Genomic DNA, 26,266 nt, shown 5'->3' with positions numbered 1-26,266 from the left:
AATCGTCTTTTAGTTTTAGAGCAGTGAAAGGCTGGAATGCACTGACTAACTCAACAAAAACAGCTAACACTATTAACCAGTTCAAAAATCTTATCGACAATGATGAAAAGTCTCTAATAAAACCATTTGATTTTGATCAGTGAACAAGAAACTTTTTCCTGGCGTATGTGCAACACTTGATTAAGACAATAGTGAAGGGACGTTAAAAAGCCAGAAGGCTTATAGGAAAGTCCCCAATCCTGTACCTGTACCTGTACCTATCACCGACAGGTTTCGGGACCAGTGACAATGACAGTGAAGAAGATTGAGAGGAGACAACTGTATTATCATGCAATGTACTTTTTATTGAAATATTTTGATAAACAATATGATCTTGCATGAGAAAACGGTTGCTTATCATTACGTCTGTGACCCCACCCACAACCCATACAGGGAAGTTACTACATCATTACAGAAAAATGTTTCGGACTTCAACCAAAATTTGCCGCTTGTTCACCAGAGTTCTCTCCTCATAGATAGGCAACCAACCTTACAACAATGGCGTCCGGAACCGAGTCAGGTGGGAATATTTGTTTATACTACACTACTGTTCACCGTGGTGCATCATAAATGCTACTGCATGGTCTACGAAACTTTGGCTCATTTTAAAAGAAGTTATTTCACAGGACCACAGGTGTATCAACTTTGAATGTTCGTTTTAACAATGAATCATTGAATGGCTTGCACGTGTACGTGTGAAAGCACGTCAGAAAATTTCAACTGTAGATCAGGATCAGGGTTATTACGTTTGCGGTGGGCAATTTGGCCACCGTCGCAACGGAAAATAATTAATCACATATTGGTCACCCACTCACCAGTGTACTGTTGCTCACCTTCACGCCCATTCCCCACCCACGTCACCCTTTGTTTAGTTTTAGTTGATGAAGCATGTTGGAGAACCCTAACAAAAAGTGTGTAACATGAATAGAAGCAATAATTTACAAATGTTTTATTACTTTTCATTATTATTAGCAAGCATTCTATTAATACACTATCAGGAATTGTATATAAATTTTGCACTGGGATTAAACAGCAACAACTTGTAGAGAAGTGACTCTTAGTCTCTATTTACATTAATTACATGATACACAACATCAAATCAATGCTGCATATCCATATGCTGAGATTAATCTAGCACACAGGTGAATAAAATGCAAGGAGAGTAAAGGATTAAACAACAATGAGCACATCATGTGCGTTGGGCTACGCCGCTGGTCAGGCATCTGCTTGGCAGATGTGGTGTAGCATATATGGATTTGTCCGAACGCAGTGACGCCTCCTTGAGCTACTGAAACCGAAACTGAAACATCATGTGCACATCAGCCTATACTCTTCTAGCCTAATTGTTCTGTCATTTCCAGTCAAATACCCATTGAGGCAACCATGTGTTTGTTCTGTATTGTCCATACATTCGTGTAGCATATTCAGGACTAAAAGACTATGCTAGTCTTGAATAAAAGCTATTTTAAATTTGCACATTTCTTCTGCCATTGGTGCTGTGTAGAGATGTCAAGTGATCCATATTCTACAAGGATAAGTTTGAAACTTCCTTTTTGAGGAACTGTGTGGGTTTGTTATACTTTTTAGTTTTATTTACCTGTGTGCTAGCTGAATCTGTAGCACACACAACATTTATTTGAAGTTGTGTACCTTGTAAATGGAGAGTTACTTCTCTTTATTGTTGTTTGATTTGGAGTTGTTTACCTTGTAAATGGAGAGTTACTTCTCTTTATTGTTGTTTGATTAATCCTTTACTCTGTTAACCTCACTGGTATTTCATTTACAAGGTTTACAAACCTTCATTTACGAACTTTCTTTCACAAGATTTACTATTTAGATATCTCTGGAGCAGTGTCAAACACACAAAAATTAGTCTGTATTGATAAACTCAGATACGACAAAACTTGATAAGCAATCAAATAACAGACAGTGAATACTGAAGCTAATTAAGAATTTATCTTTGAAATAAAAGGCTTAACTAATAGTTGAAAACAATTACAACATGCACTGAAAACATTTTATACTTGACATTTGAAGTTGGCATGATAGTGAATAATCAGGGGGATGATTTTCTTTCTCGATATTTCATTTGATTTGCATTATTAAGTGCAACTTTAAATAGCTGGATGCCACATATACCTTGTTAACATTATTTTGTAGCTGCCTCACTCTCAGTGTCTGTGACACCATCTTCAAAAGTTGTTAAAAAGGAACCCCTGCAGCTTAAAATAGTTGAAAGGTTGTATCACTGTGTGTGTGCGTGCGTGCGTGTGTGTGTGTGTGTGTGTGTGTGTGTGTGATGGGGGCTTGATGAAAAATGTTTAACAAAATCGAATCATACACAATTTCATAAATAGATATTTTTAAATGGCACAATTCCACTTAAGGATATTTATAAATATCACTGCTTGCTTACTACAGTTTAGCGAACAAATTTATGATGGTTCACTGCCAGTGTGGGTGTGAAATTATGCAGAAGTATATAATGGATTTGTCTTTGTACAATGATTTCATTGACTGAGGTAACAGATTTTTGTTGTTGTTGTTGTTGTTTTTTGTTATACTTATATTGATTAGGTTAAAAGGAGTGTTCAAAACATGACATCATCAGCATGTATAATTATTGATAACTTTATTTACCCACAGCCACAGAGACATCCTACTGGCTCAAGTTTTTCACAGATGCACATATCCCTGCTGGGGATGCAGCACACTATGCTGTGCTGTTCTCAGACAACCGCATCCAGCGTGGGATGCTGCTGGATCTCACCAAGGAATACCTGACAGACATGGGTATTTCACGCCTGGGGGACGTCATTGCTATTCTCAAACATGCCAGGACTGTTCATGATCAGGTGAGGCTAAGACCGTAGGAGTACTGAGAGAGGGGGCAACAAAGGGAAAGAACAGTTAAGAAAACGTTGAAAGAAGACAGAAAATGCATAGCTACTGTGTCAAGAAAATGAGAAAAATGCAAAGTTTCTGTCACTTTGCTGCAATAGGTATGTCCGGCCGCTATGTAATGCTGTAACAGAATGGCTGACGGATAATATTTTTTATCACTTTTCACTTCGCCATAGCAAGAACAATACTGCATGCGTCTCACAAGATGTGTGTTCATTTCCTGTTTGGGAATAATGTGTTCATGTTTTGTGTTACCAGTAACAAAATGTAAAATTATACTTTAGTATCAAACAAGCCCAGTGTTGTGTTTTGTGTGTGTTTGGGTTGTTTGTAAGTTTGTGGTAGTGTGTGTATATCTCACTATTATAATTTATCTCTATCCTTTTAAAGTTTTATGCATGCTACATGAATAGCATGTGTTTCTGTGCCTAGGAGTGTTTGTATGCATGAACAAATGTTTATTGGTTGTGTGTACTTTTTAGTTGTTGCTTTTTTGTGTCCATACATGGGCGCATGTTTGTGTGTGACTGTGTGTCATGTATGTGCATGTGCACACGTGTGTGTGTTTGTTACTTGCTGAATTGGTGGTGAATGACATTGTCTTTATTTTTTAGTACCAGACTTTGATTGTAATATTATTGTACAGCATGTGGGTTTTTGAAGAAAAGATGGAGAGTATCTTTAGCACATGTATAGAATTACGGAAACAAATTGTACAAGATTTTGTTCATTTATGTGCCTCTGAATTTCAGATATTTTGCGAATATGTGCAGTTGCTTCATTAAAGAGAAATTAGCTGAAAAACTTGTCAAAACGACGCTAGTAACTACCACTGAGTACCATGGATACCTTATGATGCTGTATTGTAAGACTGTTGTTATCTTTTCAACCTTTTCATACTTCAGCACTGATATGGACCAGACATAAGTTCATTTGGATGCCTGTACTTTAACTGGGTGAAAGGTATGACCAGCTGTACTGATCAATAGTAAAACTAAAAGAAGTGGAAACAAGAAATCAGTTACACAAAGTGACACATACATATTGATCTTGGCTTAATGTTGGGAAAAAAACCTGAAAAATATTTAAAATGATGATTATTTTTAACATTGATGGTGGAATTATCTTTGAATGTCTTGAATCAAGCATATTTTTTCATATGATTATGTTAAAAGCAGTCAGTTATCAAGATATATTATTGATATATTTTCTGTCTTGTGTCTACAGTCTTTCCTGAACCAGTATGTATCTTAAATGTTAATGTAGATCTGTGCAGTAGTTTTTGTGTTTCAGTCATTTTAATAATGTTACCATCAAAACTACAGGATTCCACATGCAGAAAATAAGCATTTCTGTCTGATTTTACTTTATGGATAATGCCATTCAGCCAGTATCATTGATAAACAGCCAAACGAAAAACAAAGTATTCTGTGTACAATATACAGTTCATATATAAAGGGTTTTGACTATGGGAATTTATTTCCATTATACAGGGGTTCCAAAATGCCATTTTATGAGATTTGCTAAAATCACCAAATTTTTCAAAATTTAAAACTCAGTATCTCAAAAACAATTTGAGACCATGCTTTGAAATTTGGTGTGGCTTCTGACTTTATTTCACTCTTTCACTAGTTTCAGGCATGCAAATAATATTATGAGGTTTCTGCTATGAAGTGGAAAATTAAATTTTGGCCAGACATACCTGCTGCAACAGACTTTCTTTGGCTATTTGTCGCAGCATAATTATGATTTTTCATTCATATTAAATTGATGTTTCTAGGAATAAGAATTTGATATACAATCATTACATGTATGCTGTCTATACAGATCTGACTCATAGTCATATTACATAATAATTATAGATTTCAAACTAGATTTTGGTTGGTTTTGTTAAAATATTTCAGTGTGCTTTTGATTTTTTTCCACTCACAGTATACTATATGCCTTGATCAGTGTATTCTTGTATGTATACATGGGTGGTTTGGTACAAATTGTAGTAAATAGTATTGAAGTTATTTGTTTCAGTATCTTCCATGTGAATCAGATACCTTTCCTTTGTTTCTCTTTAACCCCCTTCCCCCCCTGGCCCCCTCTTTTCTACACATACATCACATACATTACTTTTTATTTTTTAAAGTGAAAGATCTTAATTGAGACTGTTTTGAAGTGTCCTTTTCTGTTGCAGGATGCAAAAGACAAAGCCTTGAAGGGAGCTAAATATAGCACTTCAACATCTTCCCCGTCAAGAAGATCCACAGGTAATGTAGTTGAATACTGATGGGACAGATTCCACATCATTGTTTCACAAGTTTGTCGTTTGGTTGTGAAGATAGTATTCAGCCAGAAATAGAGATGATTTATCAGATACAAATGTAATTAGCTAGACCTAAATGAAACTGAAAATATTTATAAACAAAAATTTCTTGAATGTGACTTTTTTGTGAGGATATTGACTTTTTTTGTGAGGATATTGAATCCAGATAATTTGTTCCAAAGGTATCCTTAACTAGTTTTTGTGGATATGTATGTGGGTATGTGTTAACAGTAGTTATATACCTGTTAATGTGCAGTTAATCCAGTGAAACATATGCTGCTTTGATTTGCCCACAGAATTTTAGAAATCATCGAAATTGTTTACTCACTCACTGGTGGGCTATAAGGGCATTCAGAGATGTACAGATTATCCTTGATCTCTTGGATCAGTTTCTGAGATACAGTATATGTTCTCTGTATTAGACAGCAGTTTTCTGGAGACATTTCCTCTTGATATAATGTACTTATGTTGCATACACATTATCATGATCTGCATTTCATCTACAGTAATTTGTTTCTGAAGCAGCATGAATGATGCCTTGTCGAGCAGTATTTGGAATTCACTGCAGAGGTTGTGATCGACAGTTTAGGATAAAAGTGCATGACACCTAGATGCTTGATGCTTGCTGTGTAGGGTGGGTATTAATGCATGCGTTGTGTGTGACCTGCAGCTGCTTAAGAAAGCTATATAAGTATTCCATTATTAGTATTGGATTTGTATTATGGATTTGGATTTGACAGCTGCAAGTCGAATGGTGGACCATTTTCTTGCCAAGACTCCTGATTCTGCCCCAATGAACCAGCCACCACCTCCAAAACCAACATTAAATACAAGTAAGTAAAACATATATGAACTAGAGATATCAGTCAAGTACTGTTAATTTTTATTCCAATCCAAAGCACTTTGAAAATGCACGTTCTTCAGTGCTGAAAGACAAATCATGGATTAATATGAAGAAATGAGCATGCAAATGATGCTTGCTGTTGCTGCTGCTTCTTGGCTCATGGCTCCATCCCCATCGTTCTCTCATATCTACAGGTGGGCTTGTGTATGACAGTTTTCAGTTTGGCAGCTGTGCTCTGTTTTCGGGGATTGGAATTCTGGATATGTGTTTCTATAAGCCACCAAATGTTGACATGGTTTATGAGATCTTTAACATGCATGGTTGATTTTCTGCATGTGTTGGCACATGAAGTAAGGCACTAGCATTGTCTGCACATATATTGACGTGGGTGATAAAAACAACAACCAACAACAACAACAACAAAAACCAAACAACTATCCTTAACCCACCAGGTGCAGACAGGATTCAAGTCCAGAATCCACAGATTGAAAGTCCAATGTTCTCACCTCTAGGCTACTGTACACATCAAATGTTACATGCATACATTTCATTTCTAAAGTTGTATTGGTGTTTGCAGATTAGTTGTGTAATTATTTGATACAGAGTTGTTTCTTTTAAGTCATGCTTTTAAATTGATGTGGATTGATGACACAGACTGATAATAGGGTGCATTTTCTCATTTGCTATACAAGAGCAACTTTGCTCTGCAGAGAAAGTAGGTGATGCCATGCACATTATGACATATGCATTGTATGACAGATGCTGCCAAGAAGTCGTCAGTGTTTGATCGACTTGGGGCAGATTCATCAGGATCAGGAAGCAGTCCCAAAAGTACGAGTGGAGGAGAGTCTGTGTTCAGTCGGCTGGGTGGAAAAGCAGGGCAGAAGCGGGCAGCTTCTTCCACTTCTCCTGGTATGGATATAGATCTAAAAAGATAAACATTCACATTTGAACACTGAGTAGTTGCATCAGTGACTGTACTACATGGAGTATCGAAAAGGAATCATAAATCCTACAGTAATTCCTTGTGCATATAGGTGAGGCCTACATTTGTTGTTCAGAATTTTACAGTCTTTTTTTTTTCCCAAACCATAATAAAGATATTCTTTGGTGTAAGGTTAAATCACTTCTTTGGAGAATGTTAATCATAGCATTTTTTTTTATGCTGAATGAAAAACACTGAGTTGAAATTTTGGGGATTGCAGGTTTGAACATGGATGAGGTTACGATTATGTTTCTAGTTTTAGTTAGTGTTTTGGGCAAGTTAGCATGTTGAGATGTTTTTTTTTTCTTTATGTCAGGTAGCTGATGAATTATTGATGTTTGAGCTCCACCCAAAACACTGTCCATGTTGCCACTTTGTGTACCTACCTTAAAGGTGTTGTCAGCTTTTGAGACAACCACCATGCTCTCATTAGTTTCCCTCCTTTTCCGAACTGTCAGTATCAGTATTCACAAATCAAAAGCAGCTTTTCTGTTGGTTGTTTTCTGTTGTTTTTGTGATATCCTTCAGTTTAGAATCAAGACTGTTGTTTACATTGGACATCGCAAGGGCAGTGTATCAGCATCACACAAAGACTTGGTCTCAGCTTTCAAAGCCTAAAGTCATGGAGATAGGTAGAGTGAAACTTGATGTGGGTGACATTTTGTTATTGTTGATGTGCAGGTGACAGCGATGATGACGGAAGCCCACAGAGCCCTCTTGGCTACCATGGTATCCTTAAGTTTTCCACCAGCGCCAAGAACTCGCCTTCCATGCCTCGCAAAAAGATCCGAGTTACTGTTGATGATGACCCTGTCAAGGTTACCACTGTGGAAAACGTTAAAGTGACTGGTCTGAACAAAGTGAAGGTGACAGGATTGGATCGGGTTAAGATGGTGACCAAAGGTGACAGTTTTGATGCCAGCGACATTCAGCCACTTAAAGTCCAAGTGTCCAGCACCACCGTCTACACCCAAGATCAAGAGGACTGCCACCATGCCCGTGTCCAGTGCAGTGGATGAGCTTTTGCTATCAGCCAGAAAATCAGGTAAGATTCCATCATGCTGTTCAAAATAGAATTAGTTGTGAGAATTTGTCTCTGGTTGTAATGTAATTCAGTATTTCCTTTCATTTTAGAAATTATCTTTAGTTGACATTAAAGTTGCTCATTTGAAAAAGACATACCTGGATCAGGTGATGGTGGCCTACAGTTTTGTGTTAGTCTTTTTCTCCCCATTTTTTTTGAAGAGGTTTTGAAAAAAAGAAGGAAAAAAATATATAGGTCCATTTATATACTGCTTACACTGTGGCTCTAAGCACAGTACTTTCTTAAAACAGTGGAGAGTTATCCAGCAGAGGTTTCTGCCCAAGCAAAATGTTAATTGTAAAAATTCTGCATGAATGATTCAAGTGACTTTCCACTAATTACTTAATGATGTATAAAGATATTGAACTCCAACTGTAAAACAAACATCAACATGTTTAAGAGATCATTTGTACAAACAACAAAACTCCTTATTTTACTGTTACTGGTCATCATGACAGAAAAATCATAGTTTGAAAATAGAAGTTTTGCAGTAAACATTCTGTTGAAAGCCATCATTGTATGAGCTATTTTTTAAACAATGGCAGATATGATTTATTTTCGCTATAGCTATTATATTATTGTATATTGTATTTGGTTATTTCCTTTCTCCCCTTTTTGAAGGTATTTTTATGTGTGTGTTTTTAGATGACAGCTAAAGGGATTGAACACATATATTTAAAAAAAGAAAAAAGAAAAAAGCAAGATATTTTTGTTAGAAACAGATATACCTCAGACTGAAGTGAGTATGCTTGTTTTAGCCATTCAAAAGGCTGAGGTGACTACTACCACCCCCCTGACCAGAACAGCAGGAGTACTGTCTATGGATGCTCCAGTCCAGACAGCCAGTGTGAAAACACGCTTAGGACCCAAAGTGCAGAAAGCAGCAGCCAGCAGCACCACCTCAGGTTTTGGGCCAACCACAAAGGCTGTAGCAGGTGAGAGAGGAGAATTTTATCTTTCTTTTTTTTTGTTGTTGTTGTTCATATTTTTATCATTTGTTTTTCTGTTTATTTATACTTGCACTCATCTGTGTGATATAAACTGTAGAGATGCACTTTCCACCACTGGCTGTAAGTCAGGAGAATTTCATCATTCAGTTTTGATGCTGTTTATACTTGCATGCATGGGTGTGATCCAAACTTAAGAGATGAATGTTACATCACTGTCTGCAAGTTAGACTGTCCATCCTTGATAAAGAAGTCTAAGGTTCCCTTGAACCTCTCTCTGGTCTGTAGTTCTTTTAGACAATCTCCCTTTTCACCCCAAATGAGTCCTTACCCTTTAAAGTTTTCTTGGAAGGTCAGTCTTTCTCACCATGCAATTTCTCTGGCCACCATTGTTTCTGGTCCCAGACATCCTGGGCTGTTCCTGCATAGGACTGACACAGATGAAATTAAGCTTTGCTAGCACTGTGTATTTTTGTTTTGCTTTTTGCAGATGTCAACTTAAAAGTGTTTTCTTTTCCTCCAGCGAGTGATGTAAAGTCCAGGTTGGGAGCCAAAAGTTCACAGCCAGCAGTCAGTAACAAGCTGAGCATCACGACATCCTCCTCAATGAGATCCAGGCCAGGAGTGAGGGCTGTACGGTCACCTGCTACCAGCAAGCTGACAATTACCACATCCCCCCCACCAAAGGCCAAGTCTGCCACAGGAGTATTCAGTCGCCTCGGCAAGAAGTCTTCAGTGTCATGATATCTTCAGGATGGTTTTCTCTGGATCTATGTTTTTGCAGGTTTTGCAGGGTCTGACAGATTGGTTATTTTGACAGTGCAGACATGCTTGCTGTTTGTTGAACAGAAGTTTGTCAGTGGATGGATTTAGAGAATATTTTCCCCATCACATCTTGTACAAACACACTGACTAATTGATGGAAAGAATGCTGTCAACAGTTAAATAGGAGAGAGAATAATGTATGAACGAGAGTGTGGATGGAAGTTGAGTGAATGGATATTAATAAATACTGTACAGTGGTCTTTAAACACTTAATCCTTGGAGGAGTGGAGGAAAAGTAGTCATATCAAACTGATGTGACAGTTCTTTGCCATTCTGCCATAACTCTTCTTTGATCAGATCCTTTGTGCTGACTGTATATAGATTTCCTGGATCCTGAGAAAGGTCTCTGTCCTACCATGATTGTCAGACTGAGCAGCTATATTATGACCTAACATTGTGCATTTAGTCTAATTCGACACCATAAATTCACTGAACAAAGCATCTGGTGTTCATTTAAGATATGCAACTCAGGGTCTGTTACTGCATTTAGAAAGTGAATATGCAAGGCCAGATCCAAGACAAATATGGTGAGCGATACAAAAGAAAGGATTTTTCAGAGCCTTTGTAATTACATTTCTTACACCTTCAGCAAAACTAAAATCCCAGGATAATTTGGCCCAGCCAGAAACAGGCAGGATTGGTCTGTATTATCGAATGATGCACAGGAAGATCAAATCCTGTCAGAAGAATAAATATCATGCATGTTTTTTTCCCCCAGCCTGCTTCTACAAAGCTTTTCCTTCTGTTTGTGAAGTGTAACTCCATAGTTGACTCTTACTCATGAGGGGCTTTACATGGATGACCTGTTTTTTATTCCTCCATGTAAGCAGCCACATTCTGTTTTATAGAGTGTGCAAGCTGGGTATGTGTATGATATATGCCACCAAATGTTGAAATGGATTACAAGACTTTTAATGTGTGCATTTATTTGATCTTCAGTACACATGCACAAAGGTGGTTAAGACACCAGCAGATTTGCACATATGTTGACCCGAGAGATGACAAAAACCAATCTCCACCTTCAGCCCAACAGTCATCAGTACTGGAATCTGAACCCAGGGCCCTCATACTGAAATGCCAACCTGACCCTGTAACTGCTTGGCTATCGTACATCTCCCCAAAGCTGAATAATGCTTTGGATCAAATGGGTAGACTGGGACCACATTTTCGAGCATCTTCAGCGATTCAGCTTTGGTGTATTTCCTGACCAGTACTGCAGATGTCTGTGTTCCTTGGGCCTGATTGACATGAACGTATACTGTGGAAAGAAGCATAGAATACAGACCTTTTTTGTGGTCTCAAACTTAAATATTTCTTCACAGTATCACCATTTTCATCGTCTCTAATGATCATGATGCAAAGAAATGATGTCCAATATTCTGAGTGATCAAGCCCAGCACTTGTGATGACATCAGTTTTAATTTTCTTCTCTGCTTCAATGCCTGTTGTGAGTTTGTGTTTGGGTTCAAGTGTTGGCAGGTTTATCATGGGGACTTTTTTTTTTTAGGGATGTGGTAAGTTTCAGCCAGAGGTGACTCTCATTCAGTCTGGTTCCACCACTGGGCAGTTATCATCAAGTAGGGGGCTTACTAGCTTTGATTGGAACAGGAGGTACTATTAATTATTGCCAACGTTACTTAACTGTAATGCGGGGATTCCTCTGATGTATGGCCTTGATCATGCTGATGATAGCAACATGATATTGTTCAAAGTGGACAGATTCTGCATCAATTACACAATTGGCAGATTTTTGTTGTTATTGTTTTTCCTATTTTCTAGTTAAACAGATTTTTTTTTTCTGTAGTTCCTCTTTCCCTTTCAGATTATTTGAAATGCTTGAAGGAAATTACTGTAATAAAAATTAAGGTTTTTTTGTTTGTTTCTTAATGGTAGAAATTTTCATGGTCAGGTTGATTTTTTTAAGACATCCCAAAGGATGATGATTCTTAAAATATTTAACCATAGATCTTTGTTTTCACCCCGTCCAATTTTCTGTGAGGGATATGCAAAGAGGAAAGGCCTTAAAAAGAAAACCACCCTTTTTTTCCCTCTGGTTGCTGAATTCAAAGAAAGAGGATCCAAGTCCTCTGTGAAGAAAAGTTTTGAAAAGGTTTTTTCCTCTTGTTCAGAGTTGTAATGATTCTGTGACTAAAATTCAAGTGTTATAAGAAATTTTTAAGAGCATCAAGATTTTTAATTTATAGGTCTTAGTAGTTTAGATTCGAGTTTAATCCTGAGGCACTAAATACTGTGACCAGTTTGTACTTATTTAAAATGTCACTTTTATTTCTGATTTTTTCAAAATTTTCAGTGTGTCATCATTACTGTTAAGGAATTACCAGAACATCTGTGAAACAAATGTATCATTTGAGTGAACAAGGTGCATGTTGATGATGATTTGTGCGTGTCTTTATTTTCAATGGAACTACCATATCAGCTGCCTTTGAGAAGTATGATATCTTGAGCAAACAAGAGGTAATCTATTGAAAATCCTGGGCTTTATGATTCTGTGCTGCTGCTTGTATTTATATTTTTTTAAAAAAGAAAAAGAAAAAAAAAAGCTGTTACAAAGTATGCATACTTTGCAGAATGAGAACCTCATTTACCAGCACTGTCTGTGCAAGTTTGTGTATTACTTCTTTATTGGCGTTTCCTCATATACTGATGATTAAAGTAAGACAAACTGGAAAAGCAAGTTTAAAAGCATTTTGTAAATGATTGAATGGGTTGGGATTTTTGTTTGTTTCTACCCTTGTTTTTTTTTTTAATACTATGGCAGACCAGATGACTTTTTATATGGATCACTCAGTTTTATCACATTAATAGTCATTTACCGACAGGTAATTAGTTGGCAACTATCAAGGGGTTAGGTATTTTTAAGTCTCTGTGGAAGGATCTAGATTTATGCATGTTCTATATATAGAATATACATACATGTTCAGGCTTCTTAAGCTAAAATGTGATTAACTTTGAAAGATAACTGGAGTGGAGTTTTCATAGAAGAGCAATTTGCTCATGTTCATCACCATGAAATAGTTTGCATACCGCTTTCAAGATTAGCAGAATGTGTGTTGGAGATTTCTGTTTCTTTTCTCTCATGTGATGGATTTGATGAAGCCACGAACAATTCAGTGAATGGTCTTAAGCACACATGCCAGCAGTAACCAGAATTTTTTTAGGAGAGAAACAAGATTGCAAAACTCATTGTAACAAGAGTGAAGACTGTTATATTAGGACGTTTTTTTGAAAACCATTCCTACGTCGTCATGTTTTGATGATATGCAATGAAAACAAAATTACAAAGATCATTCTCTCAGCGGCTGTGAAACCAACTGAACTCAAACTGGAGGTTATTATGTTTATTTCAAAATCTGCTCAAGCACACTGTTTATATCTCAACAGATACACACTTATGCATTAGATTGTACAATCCAAATAAGAAAGGGAATACTTTCTCAACTCTTTTTTTCCCCTTCATTGCACATTGTATGCATAAACAACAACAATGCACACTCAATTTTTTATGACACTTTCTGTGAATGAAACCGGTGTTTTGTACAGTGTAGTGGATACAAAGCTGACAAAACTCTGGATACCAAGCTCTGTAATGCAGTGGTTAATGCAGCACATTTTTTTGTAACTTTTTTTTTTTTTTTTTTTTTTTTAAATCAATGAGAAGTCAGCTTTTTCAGCTGTTAATATGAAAGTCAGGGTTTCCTTTCCTGTCAACACCCCCACTCACAACTGAAGTTTTATGGAGAAGCAGAGCTGCACTGATGAAACCTAACCTTTTGAATGGATGTTTACACCCAAGCACCAGTCGGTGATCAGATCTCGAATAACACATTGGATCATTTTACTGCTGACTGCAGTCTGCAATTGCTAGGAACAAACTTCATCATTATACAGTTGTCCTCAATTACTGTGACTATCAACAGTCCTCCTCGTCATACAGTTTGCAATCATTACTGCCATGAACAATCCTCATCAGTAAGGCTGTCTGCAATCACTGATTCAACAATCCTCCTCATACTGCAGTCTGCAATCACTATTGTTATCAACAATCATCATCCTGCAGACAGCATATCACTATTGTTCATAATCCTCATGATACTGCTGTCCCTAACTGTGACAAAACAACAATCCTTAACATTTGACTACTGTCTGCAATGGCAACTGGTTTTACTATCAGTAATCTTTAAGTGGTATAAAAACTTCCACTAGTAAGGCAAATTCTGAAAGTTACTTAGGCAAATATATAATATGTATACAATAGTAAACAGCCTGTAATTTAGTTGGCAGTTCTGCCTAGTTCGAAATCATCTTCAACCCACATCAAGACAGGTGAGATGATGTTATACTAAAAATCATTAGATGCATACCCATTTTAAGCAATACTGCTTTTAATAATAGTTTACTTTAAAACTTTGTGGAGTAGGATAGCTGGTGGTCCTAAATAGGTGTCCCGTCCAGACTTCAGCATAAAAAGTAATAGTAAAGAGAACTTTCCTTGTAACTGGCTTAAAAATATAATTCTATAAACCCGACCTGTTCACAAACACTGATGAATCACAAAAGATATCCAGTGGACCGTTTCACTCAGCGGGCGGTTGTTGGCGCATAAAAAGGAAAAGACCTACACCAACAATAGCCAAAACTGTGAGTGCTGCACCTAACACCTTGAAGTTGCCTCCTGCTCCTCCTCCTCCTCCGTCTTCTCCAGATGTTCTCTGTCTCTGGAAAAGAAAACAGGTAAAAACTGCTGTGAGGATGTGCTGTACCTCAAAAGTGTACATGAGATGGCAGAGAAGGGACTAGGAAAAAAGAGAAAAAGCAGGGTCCAAAGCAAACATGCAGCAGGTGCTTTTTTCTGCTCATAGTATACATTGTGAACATTTTACTTTGATCTTTGAAGAATAAATGGATACATCAACATACAAGTATGTCAGTTGTGGCCTTCCAGACTCACCTGTGATAACCAATTAGTGAATTACCAAAATAAATAAATAAAGTGAAACAACTTTTTCTTTCATGTTTTATTGTTATCTTGACTCTGACCATGATCAGCACAACCAGTCATCGAGGTTCCAAATAAAAAATCTAATGATCAAAACAAACAAGCAAAAAAAACCCAAGCGGTAGTCTGAGTTTATTATACACACAAACACACACACATTATAAACACACATGTACATTAGAGATAGACTATAACTCGGGTTATCAAAATACGTTGTTCACAAAGGCAGAACAAAACATTTGCAAAATTTATGTTAAATTATGAAGGTTAAACCACCACCATAATCACTGACCATGAGTTCAGCATAGGCTCCATGCTGCACTTTCAACTCCACTGTGTTGCCAGCTGTGATGAAGATCTGAACTGCCTCATTGTGTGTCACATTCTCAATGCTCTTGCCATTCACCTGTCAAATCAGTACTGAGTATATCACACATAACAAAAGAGAAGTTCAGTAAGATATGATTAAAAATTTCAAAGAAAACAACAACAATGAATAGGACATGATGAATAGGACATTTGGTCCTCTTTACATTATATTTTTCCTAAGTTTACCTCATCCTCTCTCCCCCACTCCCCCTTCACCCTCACACTCCCATCCCCCTGCACCTCCAACTACCCTCCCACCCCGCACTGATTATCATTTACTTATCTTTCATCCAGGATCCTTCAATTTCATTGTATAATTAAATAGATTTGCAATGTATCAGGGTAATTCAATTACAAAATTCACTGACCTTTTCATGTCTCTATATATAATATATTCTATTCATGTATATTTTAGGATAAACCATTCAATGTATCATCATTGGATGGCAAAGAAAAGCAGCATACACGCTACTGTGTCTTCAGGAAAAACAGAAGCATCCACATCAAACATCATAGATAATTTTATAACTGAAAGACACCTCTTGCACAACAGAAACTGTGAAGAGAATAAAAACATCATAGATAATTTTATAACTGAAAGACACCTCTTGCACAACAGAAACTGTGAAGAGAATAAAATATGAAACTGGGTCAAATCATCAATCAAAACCATGTCAGACTGACTGAAGATGAACTAACAACGAATTTATAAGCTTTAAAGTCTTTCTTGCACAAAGCCACCATAACTGCCTCATGGCAATCCAATACAGTAATATACAGAAGTGATGGTATTATTTTCAAGTCTAACCCTCAGAAATATTGTATGATTCAGGTACAAACTGTTTAACTTTCAGAATACAATGTGAGTATAATATGGTTGTGCTTGTGAAGTAAAATCTGATGGGCACCAGAGACAAAACCATGGGTCAACAATTTATAATTCTCTGGAGTTTGCAAATCCACCGACCATTCTGATGCCTGAATAAAGCTGTGTGTGGAATGCTAACATCCGGAATGTGAATTTGTGAAACAGTATACCACTGTGACTGAATCAATGAATACACATGAGCTGGGATGAGCAGAATGGGAGTAACACCATCACTGAAACGTGCAGAGTGGGTGTTACACCACTGAAGAGTCTCAAAGATACAACATCACGCACACACACAAAAAAGAAGAAAACAAGCTACGTACTGCAAGGATTTTATCCCCTTCTTTCAATCTTCCATCCCTAAAAGCTGCTCCATCTTCTTTCAAACGGGTCACAAATATTCCATTATCTCCAGGAACATGAGGTATATCTGTGCCACCACGAATGTTGAATCCCAGGCCTGCAACATAGCACAAACAATGCTTTGCATAATATTTACATTTTTTTTTTTTTTTTTTTTACAAGTTAAAAAGTCTGAAAGTGATCGATTCCCTTTGAATTAATAAATGATTGATTGCAAGACTGCATTTCTGTATCTTTTTTTCTAACAACTAACATTTGACTTTCTACCAGTCTCCTTGACTGAGGATGTTTTTGTTACATGTGCAGAACATTTTGCTGTAAGAAATCATCTCCATTTTGGAGCATGCTGCCACATGTGCCTGCCCAATGTAGAGAAAGATCAAATGAGTATTCAGAACAGCACAATCTCTTCTGCTCTGCAAACGTCTGGAGAGTCTGAATCTGAGGGATTTCTTCAGAATTAGTTTACAAAAGTGTGTCCATTTCAAGTAAAATAAAATCGAGATAGGATCAACTCATCAAAATATGTACAAGCGCACTTTTATGTGCATGACTGTTTTTATTGTGTCATTTGAATAGCCATACTTTGTTTCCGGGGTATGTTCATGTATCCATAACCTAACTTACACATACTGACATAGATATTATCTTGTCATTTGGTCTTCTTCCTGTATTTATAAGAACAGAATCAAACAGGTCCACGCATTATACTGTCACAGTACTTAGGAAACTTTAGAGAAATTACCAATTGTCAAGCTTTGGATTTTCAGGTAGGAGATGAAAGTGCTTTCCAAAAATAATGGTACTAGACACAAGTGATAGTTATACTGTAGATCTGATGTCTTTGAGCTGTACTTCTTTGTTTTTGTTTCTACCTTTTTCCTCTGTACCAACTGGACCATAATGTGAACATCTGCTATTCAGAGCTGTCAGCATAGGTCAGTAATTCAGCATCGCAGAATAAAGTTTAGTATTGCCTATATTTTATTTTTTAGTTTACATCATAACACAGCAAATATTAGCACATCGTCTCTACATACCATCACACACATACACACACGTGTGTATGTGTGTGTGTGAGAGGTACTAAAGAATGTGATGGACAAAATACAAATTCACTTCCCAATTTTGAGGGTGTGGAGAGGCCTGATGGGGGCACCCGGGGTGGGAAAATTTATTTCCTTCTGAATTCCATCTTCAAATTTACAATTTTGTCACAGCATTACACAGAATCATCCCATTAGCGATTTTATATCACATCAATGCATATTCAGTCAGAGATGGGGACCCTTTAATTATTTGAGTGACCAACTGATTTTCTGGTGAACTGTTCAAATGGCTTATGGTGCCCTGAACCAAACCTGAACTCTGGGACAAGTGAGATTAAAAAGCATGTTTTTGTAACACTGACTGATAAGAAAATATTCCATTTGACGTTGTCTTGGTTTTAGTACAAATACATCTCCAAGCTAAGGAACCACGTGTGCTGTCATGGAATTTTCAACACATTCACAGAGTAAATGTTTGGTTCAGCGCACAAATGAATGAGGTCAAGAATGAAAGTCATAAGCTCCGACCATTTGGCCATTGTATCATGGCTATATATCACACACCCACCCACCCCGCACCCCCCTCCACCTCCCAATTTTTTCTTGTTTCTCCAATTTTTCTCTTCTTAAAATTTTGTTTGAATAAGATTACCACTGATACTTCTACAGCGCAATTTAGAAGCACAGGACTGAAATATTTTCAGACACCTACAAAATTTATCAAAGGGACCGAAATAGGAATGGAAATGAGTCCTAGCAGTGCACAGAGTGCTTAAAAGATGCCTGGGTTTCTGAACTTCAAGAGGATGACTGTGAGTTGCATTGGGTCAGACTTAAGATCCATGGAAGGAAATCCCTCTATGTCTGCATATACTACAGTACATCTCCTTATTGGCAGTGAAACGAATGGTTATGAAACCCAAGCCCAACTATACCATGCTGCACAATGTGTTAATCAACAAGATGAGTGACCACAGCTTAGAGCAACTGGTAGAAGAGGCCCACAAGAGAGGACACATTGGGCCTTATCATCACCAACTGTCCACATCTAATAGTAAGCATGGAAGTTCTACCAGGACTCTCTGACCAATACGCATTCTACTGCAAAGTAAACATCCACCCCCAGAAAAGGAAGCAGGTGCAAAGACTGTTACCACTGTATAGGAAGGCCAACTGGGATGGCCTCAAGGAATCCATGCATAAATTGACTCGCACACTTGGATAGGGACACTGCCATTACAGAAGACATGTGGACTCTTCAAATCTACTCTTCAAGAAGCTGTCCTGGAACATATTCCACATAAGCAAACCCAAATCAAGGAAAGCAAACCCTGGAACACCCACTCCACCACTTTATCAGAAGAAACCACACCTTCAAGATGTGCAAGCTGGAAATATAAGATCCCAAAGAGCAGCACAAGCAGATGTGAAGAGAGGCCCAAAGGAAACTGCGCAGAGCCTACTGGGAGTACCTGGACACTACCTTCAGGGAAACAGAACAAGTAGCTGAAAACAAGCATTTATGGACGTATGCAAAAAACCAGAAGATGGCCAATGTCAGATTTGCACCCCTGAGGGAAGGAGGACACCTAATGTCAGACCCAAAAGGCTAAACTGGTATCTTGAACAAACAGTTCCAGTTTGTGTTAAAAAAAAAAAAAGGCAGAACATACTCAGTAGAGGAGTTTGAGGAGAAATGTCGCATGTCACCAGAAACCTACCTTGGACAATATTGACATCAGCATGCAGGGAATAAAGAACCTGCTCAACAACCTGAAACCTGGCAAGGCACCTGGCTCAAACCACATCTCTCCCTGTGTCCTGAAAGAACTTGCAAATGAGGTAGCTCCATCACTGACCCATCACCTACCAGTCCTCACTTGACAGTAGAAAACTACCATCAGATTGGAAAGCTGCCTAAGTAGCACAAATATTTAAGAAAGGCTAACAATATGACCCCACCAACTACAGACCAGCATCCCTGACAAGCATCTGCTGCAAAATGCTGAAGCACATTCTGACCAGCACCATCACAGATGACCTGGAACAGCAGAGCATTCTTTGCAACCAGCAGCATGGCTTCATGAAGAAATGATCGTGTGATACAACTCGACTTCACAGATGAGTTTTTTTTGGAGCATGGAGAGAGGCCACCAGACAGACATCCTCATGATGGACTTTGCCAAGGCCTTTGACAAGGTCAACCATAGTCTCCTACTACACAAGCTTCACCATTATGGGATTTGAGGAGAGATCAACAGGTGGATCACCGACTTCCTGAGTGGCAGAATGCAAGCTGTATTTGTGAATGGAGGGCACTCAGACTTCGTCAGCATGATGTCATGAGTCCCTCAAGGCTCAATTTTGGGCTCATGCCTGTTTTTGGTCTATATAAACGACCTGCTGGCAACCCTGATGTCATGACTGTTTGTGGATGACACTGCCATGTACAACATGACCACTTCCCAGCAGGATCAGTTCCATCTACCGAAAGACTTTAACCAGCTTGCTCAGTGGGAAAAGAGATGGGACATGACCTTCCACCCTGGGAAGTGCTCCACACTACCAGTGACCCGCAACAGAAGAGTCCTAACTCATGATTATGAACTGCACAGGCATACTCTGGAAACTGTCACCAGCGTCAAGTACTTAGGAATTACCATCACCCAAGATCTAAACTGGAGCACACACATTAACACTTGTGCAAAAAAGCCAACAAGACAGACCCTTGGCTTCCTGAAAAGGAATCTGCAGAAGCATCAAAAAGATGGCCTACAAATCCTGTGTACGTCCCATCCTCGAGTACGCATGCTCAGTCTGGGATCCTCATACTCAACAGAACATCGACAGACTAAGGCCAACCAGCAGAGAGCAGCCTGCTTTATAATGAGGTGTAACACCTCCAGCCCCTCAGACATGATAGAGGATCTCAAGTAGCCTTGTCTTCAGGACAGGAGATGGACAGCACACCTTGCCATGTTTTACAAAATACACCACAACCTGGTCCACATCGACAACATCAAGTTAGTTCCTGCTCACGGCTGCTCAGCCGAGCACAAAATCCGGCTCTTTAGTTGGCCGAGCAGCGTCTAGCGTCTTGGGTCAAAAATTTTTTAATGCCAGACTTTCCCACCGCACTCTGCACTGACCGGCACATTCGCCGTGGTATTTCTGGCCCCGCGCGCCAAACTGGGACACTGCCTTCTTTGTTTCACTCGGCCCCGCAGCCCCCGCCCCACTTTTCCCACCTTTTCACAGCATCCACACATTTCCTGCAGCGATTACAGAAAGTTGAATTATTGCTATTGCTGCTTGTATTATTGGAGTGCAGTTTGATTAGATTTACACAATTTCATTATTTTATCAACATCATCGTTTCATTTTTTTTTTTTACCTTAAAAATCTTCGTCTTTCTCGTGGAATGAAGGGCACGGCAGTGCCATAAGCCGACAGACACTCACCCCGCTCTCCATCCCCCTGCTGCTCACTCTCACCATGCTACAGTGTGTTCATTTAAACGTTTGTTGTGCTGCCAAGAAAAATCGCACAACTCAAAAGGTAAGCTAATCTGCATGCAGGCATGCTATATGTTCTGTGTGTATTTACGATGTTATTGTGCTAAACGCCTGTTTTCTTAGAGAGGGATTTAAACTTAACGATTTTTGCGATCATGTTTCTGCTTATCCTTCTCTTCTCTTTCTTCATTTATGTTTCAGCCATTGCCGCAACAACCGCTATGTAAGAAAACATATTGTGTTTGGAGTCAATGGAAAGCTTATTTTGTGTTCTTTTTAGAAAACCACTTCTTTAGTCGTTATTTCCGATCCATCCAAGGAGATGATGCGCGAAAGAAACAAAGCAGATTTACCGCCGAACAAGCGTACAGCGAGTGCCGCTGGCGCGGCCTGTTTGTCAGCCGCGTTTATTTATATCCATGCCCTACTTCCTGGGTTCACGAACTTTCGCAGGGCCAACTAAAGTGCCAGCACTGAACACCCGTGTGCTCTATCATGACAGTGCCACAGTCATAATCAGCAATTCAAGCTCCCACAGTGTCGAACCCAGAATCTACAGTACTTGTTCCTCCCAAGGACCATCAGGGATTGAAACTCTACCTGAAAATGTAGTGGAGGCCAAGACCATTGACACTTTTGTGTCAAGGGCTTCCAGACTTCAATAGGGCAGCACTTAACCCCCCCCCCCCCCCCCCCCAACACACACAGGGCTTCCCTGTCTGAACTGGGGGTGCTTTACAGTCATGGTTCTGCTTTTTTAAAATACTTTTTTAAAGGTCAGACTCCCCCTTTTTGACTAACAGAATAATCACAATGATGGTTGTAGTCGCTAAAGAGGAAGAAGTAGATTCTATTCCTTTCTTTTTTCCTAATCTTCACATATACTTTCTTCAGATCAGGTGAGGAGGATGTCCATAGTGATTAGTAAATGTGGTACATCAGTTTGTTTCTGTTGATAAAGTCTGCTTCTTTCTCCCCCCTGAAGATGAAGCTCTGTGCTGAACATTTCTTTCACAATACTGATCTGCAGCGTTACTGTATAGGGCCCAGTAGTGCTACTGTTATGGTCTTCGTGTTCCTCAGGCAATGTCATTATCTGATGATCGACTTGACTTGTATGACACTTGAGACCCCCTCACAACGGGCCTGTTTGTCATTCTGTGGATAAGAACTATATAGTATATGTTTTGAAACATGCGTGGCTGACGTATGGAGCTAAATTTAAAAAAAAATTTAACCTATATAGTTGACTAATCTTGACGTTCTTGTAAGTACTGGGTGAACAGATTTTTCCAATGACAAACGAGTCATTTTTTTAAGGAGTTGATGGAATGTGCAGTTACAAAGTTGTTTGGCAAAGTGTTCCAGAGGGAAACAACCCTGTTGAGAAACTGAGAAATTTCCTCTAAAACTGAGTCTGTCCGCTTTTCTGGAGTTTAAAACTGTGACCTTGTAGGTCTCTTCCACAGGCAAGCTCGAACTTTGGCAGTTTTATATACCTCGATCATATCCCCTCAACAGCGTCAATGTTCTAGAATTGGCAATCTCAGAATTTTCAGTCTCTCCTGATAGGGTTTATCCCTCGAAGTTGACAACAACTTTGTTGTTCTGCGCTGCACATCCTCTATATCGCTGTCCTCTATTTCATTGCACTTCCTCTATTTTGCTGTCCTCTATTTGGTTGCATGTCCTCTATTTCACTGCACAATGTTTTCTGCTGTGGCTGCCAGACTCAATGACCATATTCCAGTAGTGGACCAACAAGGGCCTTGTAAAGCTGAACGAAGGTCTGTTGTGTCAGGTGATCAAATGATGTGCCAATGCCAACAATTCTGTTAGGTTTGGCTGTAGACTGGGCTACCTGTTAACACCCAGAAGGACTGTCCACTGTCGATCAACACTCATAGGTCCCTCTCTTACCTCATTTTCTGCCAGGGTCAGCGGTGTCTCACTTCATTTTTGCGTTAATTACTGGCTTTCGTGTAATATATTCTCCTCAGATTGTTTCCCTTCCAGTGTGAGGGCATAGTATGATAGTCCTAAACGTTGTGGTACTGTGCACGTTAATGAATAAAGGTATTAAAAATCTTCCGTAGTTTCAGTTTCGAAGTTCTTGTGGAAACACGTCGAGGTCATCTCTGATATTATTCATCTGCAGACTATTGAAAGCCTTTGATGTTTCGTTTTGATGTTTCGTTAACTTAATAAAATCAGAAATGCATTTTTATTATTTTTTTGTATACAGCCTTGTGTTTGCTGTGGTGTAAAATACTGAGAAGTTGCAAAAGCTGTGAAGTCCAACTGACCTGTGTCCCCTCGCTCCAAAACAAAAGTGTTGACCGGTAAGTTCAGTGGCATGGCGTCTGTCGACAGTGAGAGCAAATGGTCGTTCTCCGACAAATTTTCGTCGCACTTAAGACTGACACCATGCACTGCTAAAGGACATTCTGTGCCTCCCACAAGACGCCGGCAACGGGAGATGTAAAAATGTCAAGTCCGTCCACCTTTCGATCAGTTAACAGGGAGTGTTTAGTGAAGCAAAAAAGTGGTCATTTACAGTGCTCTCCCTCTATAATGTCAAGAAGAGGCTTTACTTTTGCTTTTGATATTTGTTTCGTTATGCAAACCTCGATCGGCTTTGCAACTCAAGTGCGATTAATTCATTTTGGAATAGCTATTTGTAGTAGAATGTACCGGCAAAAATGCTTGAGAAATTGTTATATTGACAGCAATTATGTTAGACGCACTTAAGAACAATGAATGCTCCCTCTGTGTGTGTGTGTGTGTGTGTGTGTGTGTGCGCGCGCGCGCAATTTGCCAACCCAAAGTCTGTGATAATAACCCACTTTCTGGTAGCATGCTGCGTTGTAAAATAAAGTGATGTCAGATGGTAACGCACACAGCATCTTGATGTTACAAATATTAGTGAACCCACCATAAGCCAGTACCCAGACCATGCCAAAATGATCTACCTTCTGCCAACACCCACAGCCTTGACCCAGCGAATTACATACTTCATCGTGTGATAACTGACAGTCCCTCACAGTGACCCACCTTCTGCAAGGTAAAACCCAGGAAGACTGCCATGATTATGAACCCACACCAGCCAAAACCCTTTGACCTTTTCTCATAGCATAGAATGACAATGTCAAGTTATATGAAGTAAGGATGTAACTGGCAGGAAAGAGGGTGAAAAATAGACAAAGCATGAAGTATATATGATACAGATAAACTTTTTTATGTGAGCCTTTTCATAAAAAAAAACCCACAGAAAATAACTTGTGGTGGGGATGATGACATCGCATGAATATATTTGAGCACCCCTGATGCTTAATTGCTGAACTGAGGCCAACAGACATGAAGGCAGAGATGTTAATGTGCTGGACTACTTTCCTGAAGTCTGGTTGGAATCCCTGCTGGGTGTATGGGTGGAAATTTTCTGACTCCCAAGTCAACGTACATGCACACCTGCTAATGCCTGAATTTCCTTCATTTATGTATATGAATACTGAATATCAATTGAATTATCCATGTTTAAAATGTCAGTGGTTTATGGTGTCACAAACTTGCCAAGCATGCAGAACTCTAAAAATGGGCCGTGGCTGCCTAAACTGCCTTAACAGCTGTATAAAAACGAACAAAGACATTAACTCTTTCACCGTCAAGTTTCTGTTTGACAAATGCTCCCCAGCGCCAAATGTTTCAGATGAGATGCTTTCAGTCACAGGCTTTGGTTCAAGTTAAAACAACACAATGGACCTGTTCACTTCAAACTTGTTTAGGGGGCAAAGGTTAGTCATTGTTCTATGGGCAGGAAACTGGCTGCAGCTGTCAAGCTTTGTTACAATGTGAACAAGAGAGACAAGCCTTCAAGACTCACTTGTGACACACACTTTATCCAGTAATCATGTTAAAAAAGGAGATATAAACAAATTTGTTAACATGGGCACTGTATTAAATACATGATCAATACGTTTTGGAGGAAAAAAGGCATGCTAGCGAGATCGAGCAAAGGATGTTCTGTTCAGAAGCAAGTAATCTTATCCACAACGTTACAGTGCATCTGATGTCACTTGACCAGATTTAATATTTAAAGCTATGTTTTGTTGTTTTTTTGCGTGCTGATTTTAGCACGATAAATATACTATTGTATTTGAGGTAATAACACCATTTAAATCTTTTTTTCTCTCTTTTATATATATATATATATATATATATATATATATAATATATCTCAATTATTAAAGAAATTCTTTTAATTTTTGGTGGTAAAGGAGACGGCGTTGATATCGCCTCAGGCACACTGCAACATGTATCTGCACAAACCAGTCTGCAACAGGCTGACCAAAACTGAAACGATCGATTCAATTTTTCTGTTATGTTTATTCCAGTTAATTCAGTATCCACTTTAGAATTTTCATATCCAGTAAACATGTCGATGGTGTAGTTTGTGTCACTGTATGTGTTCTGAATAGAATTTGTATTTCTTTTCCTTTAATTGTGAAATAAACAGTTGGTTATCCGGAAATACGGCTTGAATCAGAAGACTTACAACCTATAATGGGTATGACTGAAGATTTTCTTCCAACTATGTTTAATCCAACTTTGGTATTGGCAAAGTATTTCCAGAGGAAATGGCAGTATTAAAGTTTACCACAGACATGCATACAGACACACGCAGACAAACAACCGAACACTGGACTATAACATAGACTCATTTTGTTTACAAAAGTCACTTATGGCAGTGCACTGTCTAGTCAACTAAAGTTGCCTACGGTGGTGAAAGAGTTAAAGTGAGCATGTTTTGTACAAGGTATTTCCAGAGAAACTGGCAATTTAAAGTTTACCGCAGACATACAGACATACATACGGACACACACAGACATAGACAACCAAACACCGGATTATGACATAGACTCACTTTAAATTGTTTACACAAGTGAGTCCAAAATGGTCTTATCAACATGACCCCTAAAATTGATGTCAACTAAAGTTGCCTATGGCGGTGCACTGTCTAGTCAACTAAAGTCTTTTTTTCCCGGACTCTTTTGGGTTGACCACCATTTTATTTTGTATATAAATTACACAATCAACTCAGAAGAAGGCATAAAAAAAAGGAAGAAGAAGAAGAAAAAAAATC

General features: G+C 38.7%; 2 protein-coding genes across 2 annotated transcripts; one reads left to right on the top strand and one right to left on the bottom strand.

Moving 5' to 3' along the window:
* Positions 1 to 500: 500 nt before the first annotated feature.
* LOC143281404 (uncharacterized) lies at positions 501 to 13,605 on the top strand. Its single transcript, XM_076586612.1, has 8 exons — positions 501 to 559; positions 2,686 to 2,894; positions 5,129 to 5,201; positions 5,998 to 6,090; positions 6,861 to 7,013; positions 7,768 to 8,097; positions 8,929 to 9,105; positions 9,641 to 13,605. Exons 1-8 carry the CDS (start codon positions 538 to 540, stop codon positions 9,859 to 9,861), a joined length of 1,278 nt encoding a protein of 425 aa, XP_076442727.1. The 5' UTR covers positions 501 to 537; the 3' UTR covers positions 9,862 to 13,605.
* Positions 13,287 to 23,651, bottom strand: LOC143280927 (synaptojanin-2-binding protein-like). The gene is made up of 4 exons (XM_076585712.1): positions 23,433 to 23,651; positions 16,523 to 16,659; positions 15,252 to 15,365; positions 13,287 to 14,678 (listed from the first exon to the last, which is right to left on the bottom strand). Exons 1-4 carry the CDS (start codon positions 23,482 to 23,484, stop codon positions 14,538 to 14,540), a joined length of 444 nt encoding a protein of 147 aa, XP_076441827.1. The 5' UTR covers positions 23,485 to 23,651; the 3' UTR covers positions 13,287 to 14,537.
* Positions 23,652 to 26,266: the final 2,615 nt, after the last annotated feature.

Source organism: Babylonia areolata, chromosome 4 (genome assembly GCF_041734735.1).
Source record: "Babylonia areolata isolate BAREFJ2019XMU chromosome 4, ASM4173473v1, whole genome shotgun sequence".
Lineage (NCBI taxonomy): Eukaryota > Metazoa > Mollusca > Gastropoda > Neogastropoda > Buccinidae > Babylonia > Babylonia areolata.
This window is presented reverse-complemented; position numbering and strand designations above follow the sequence as displayed.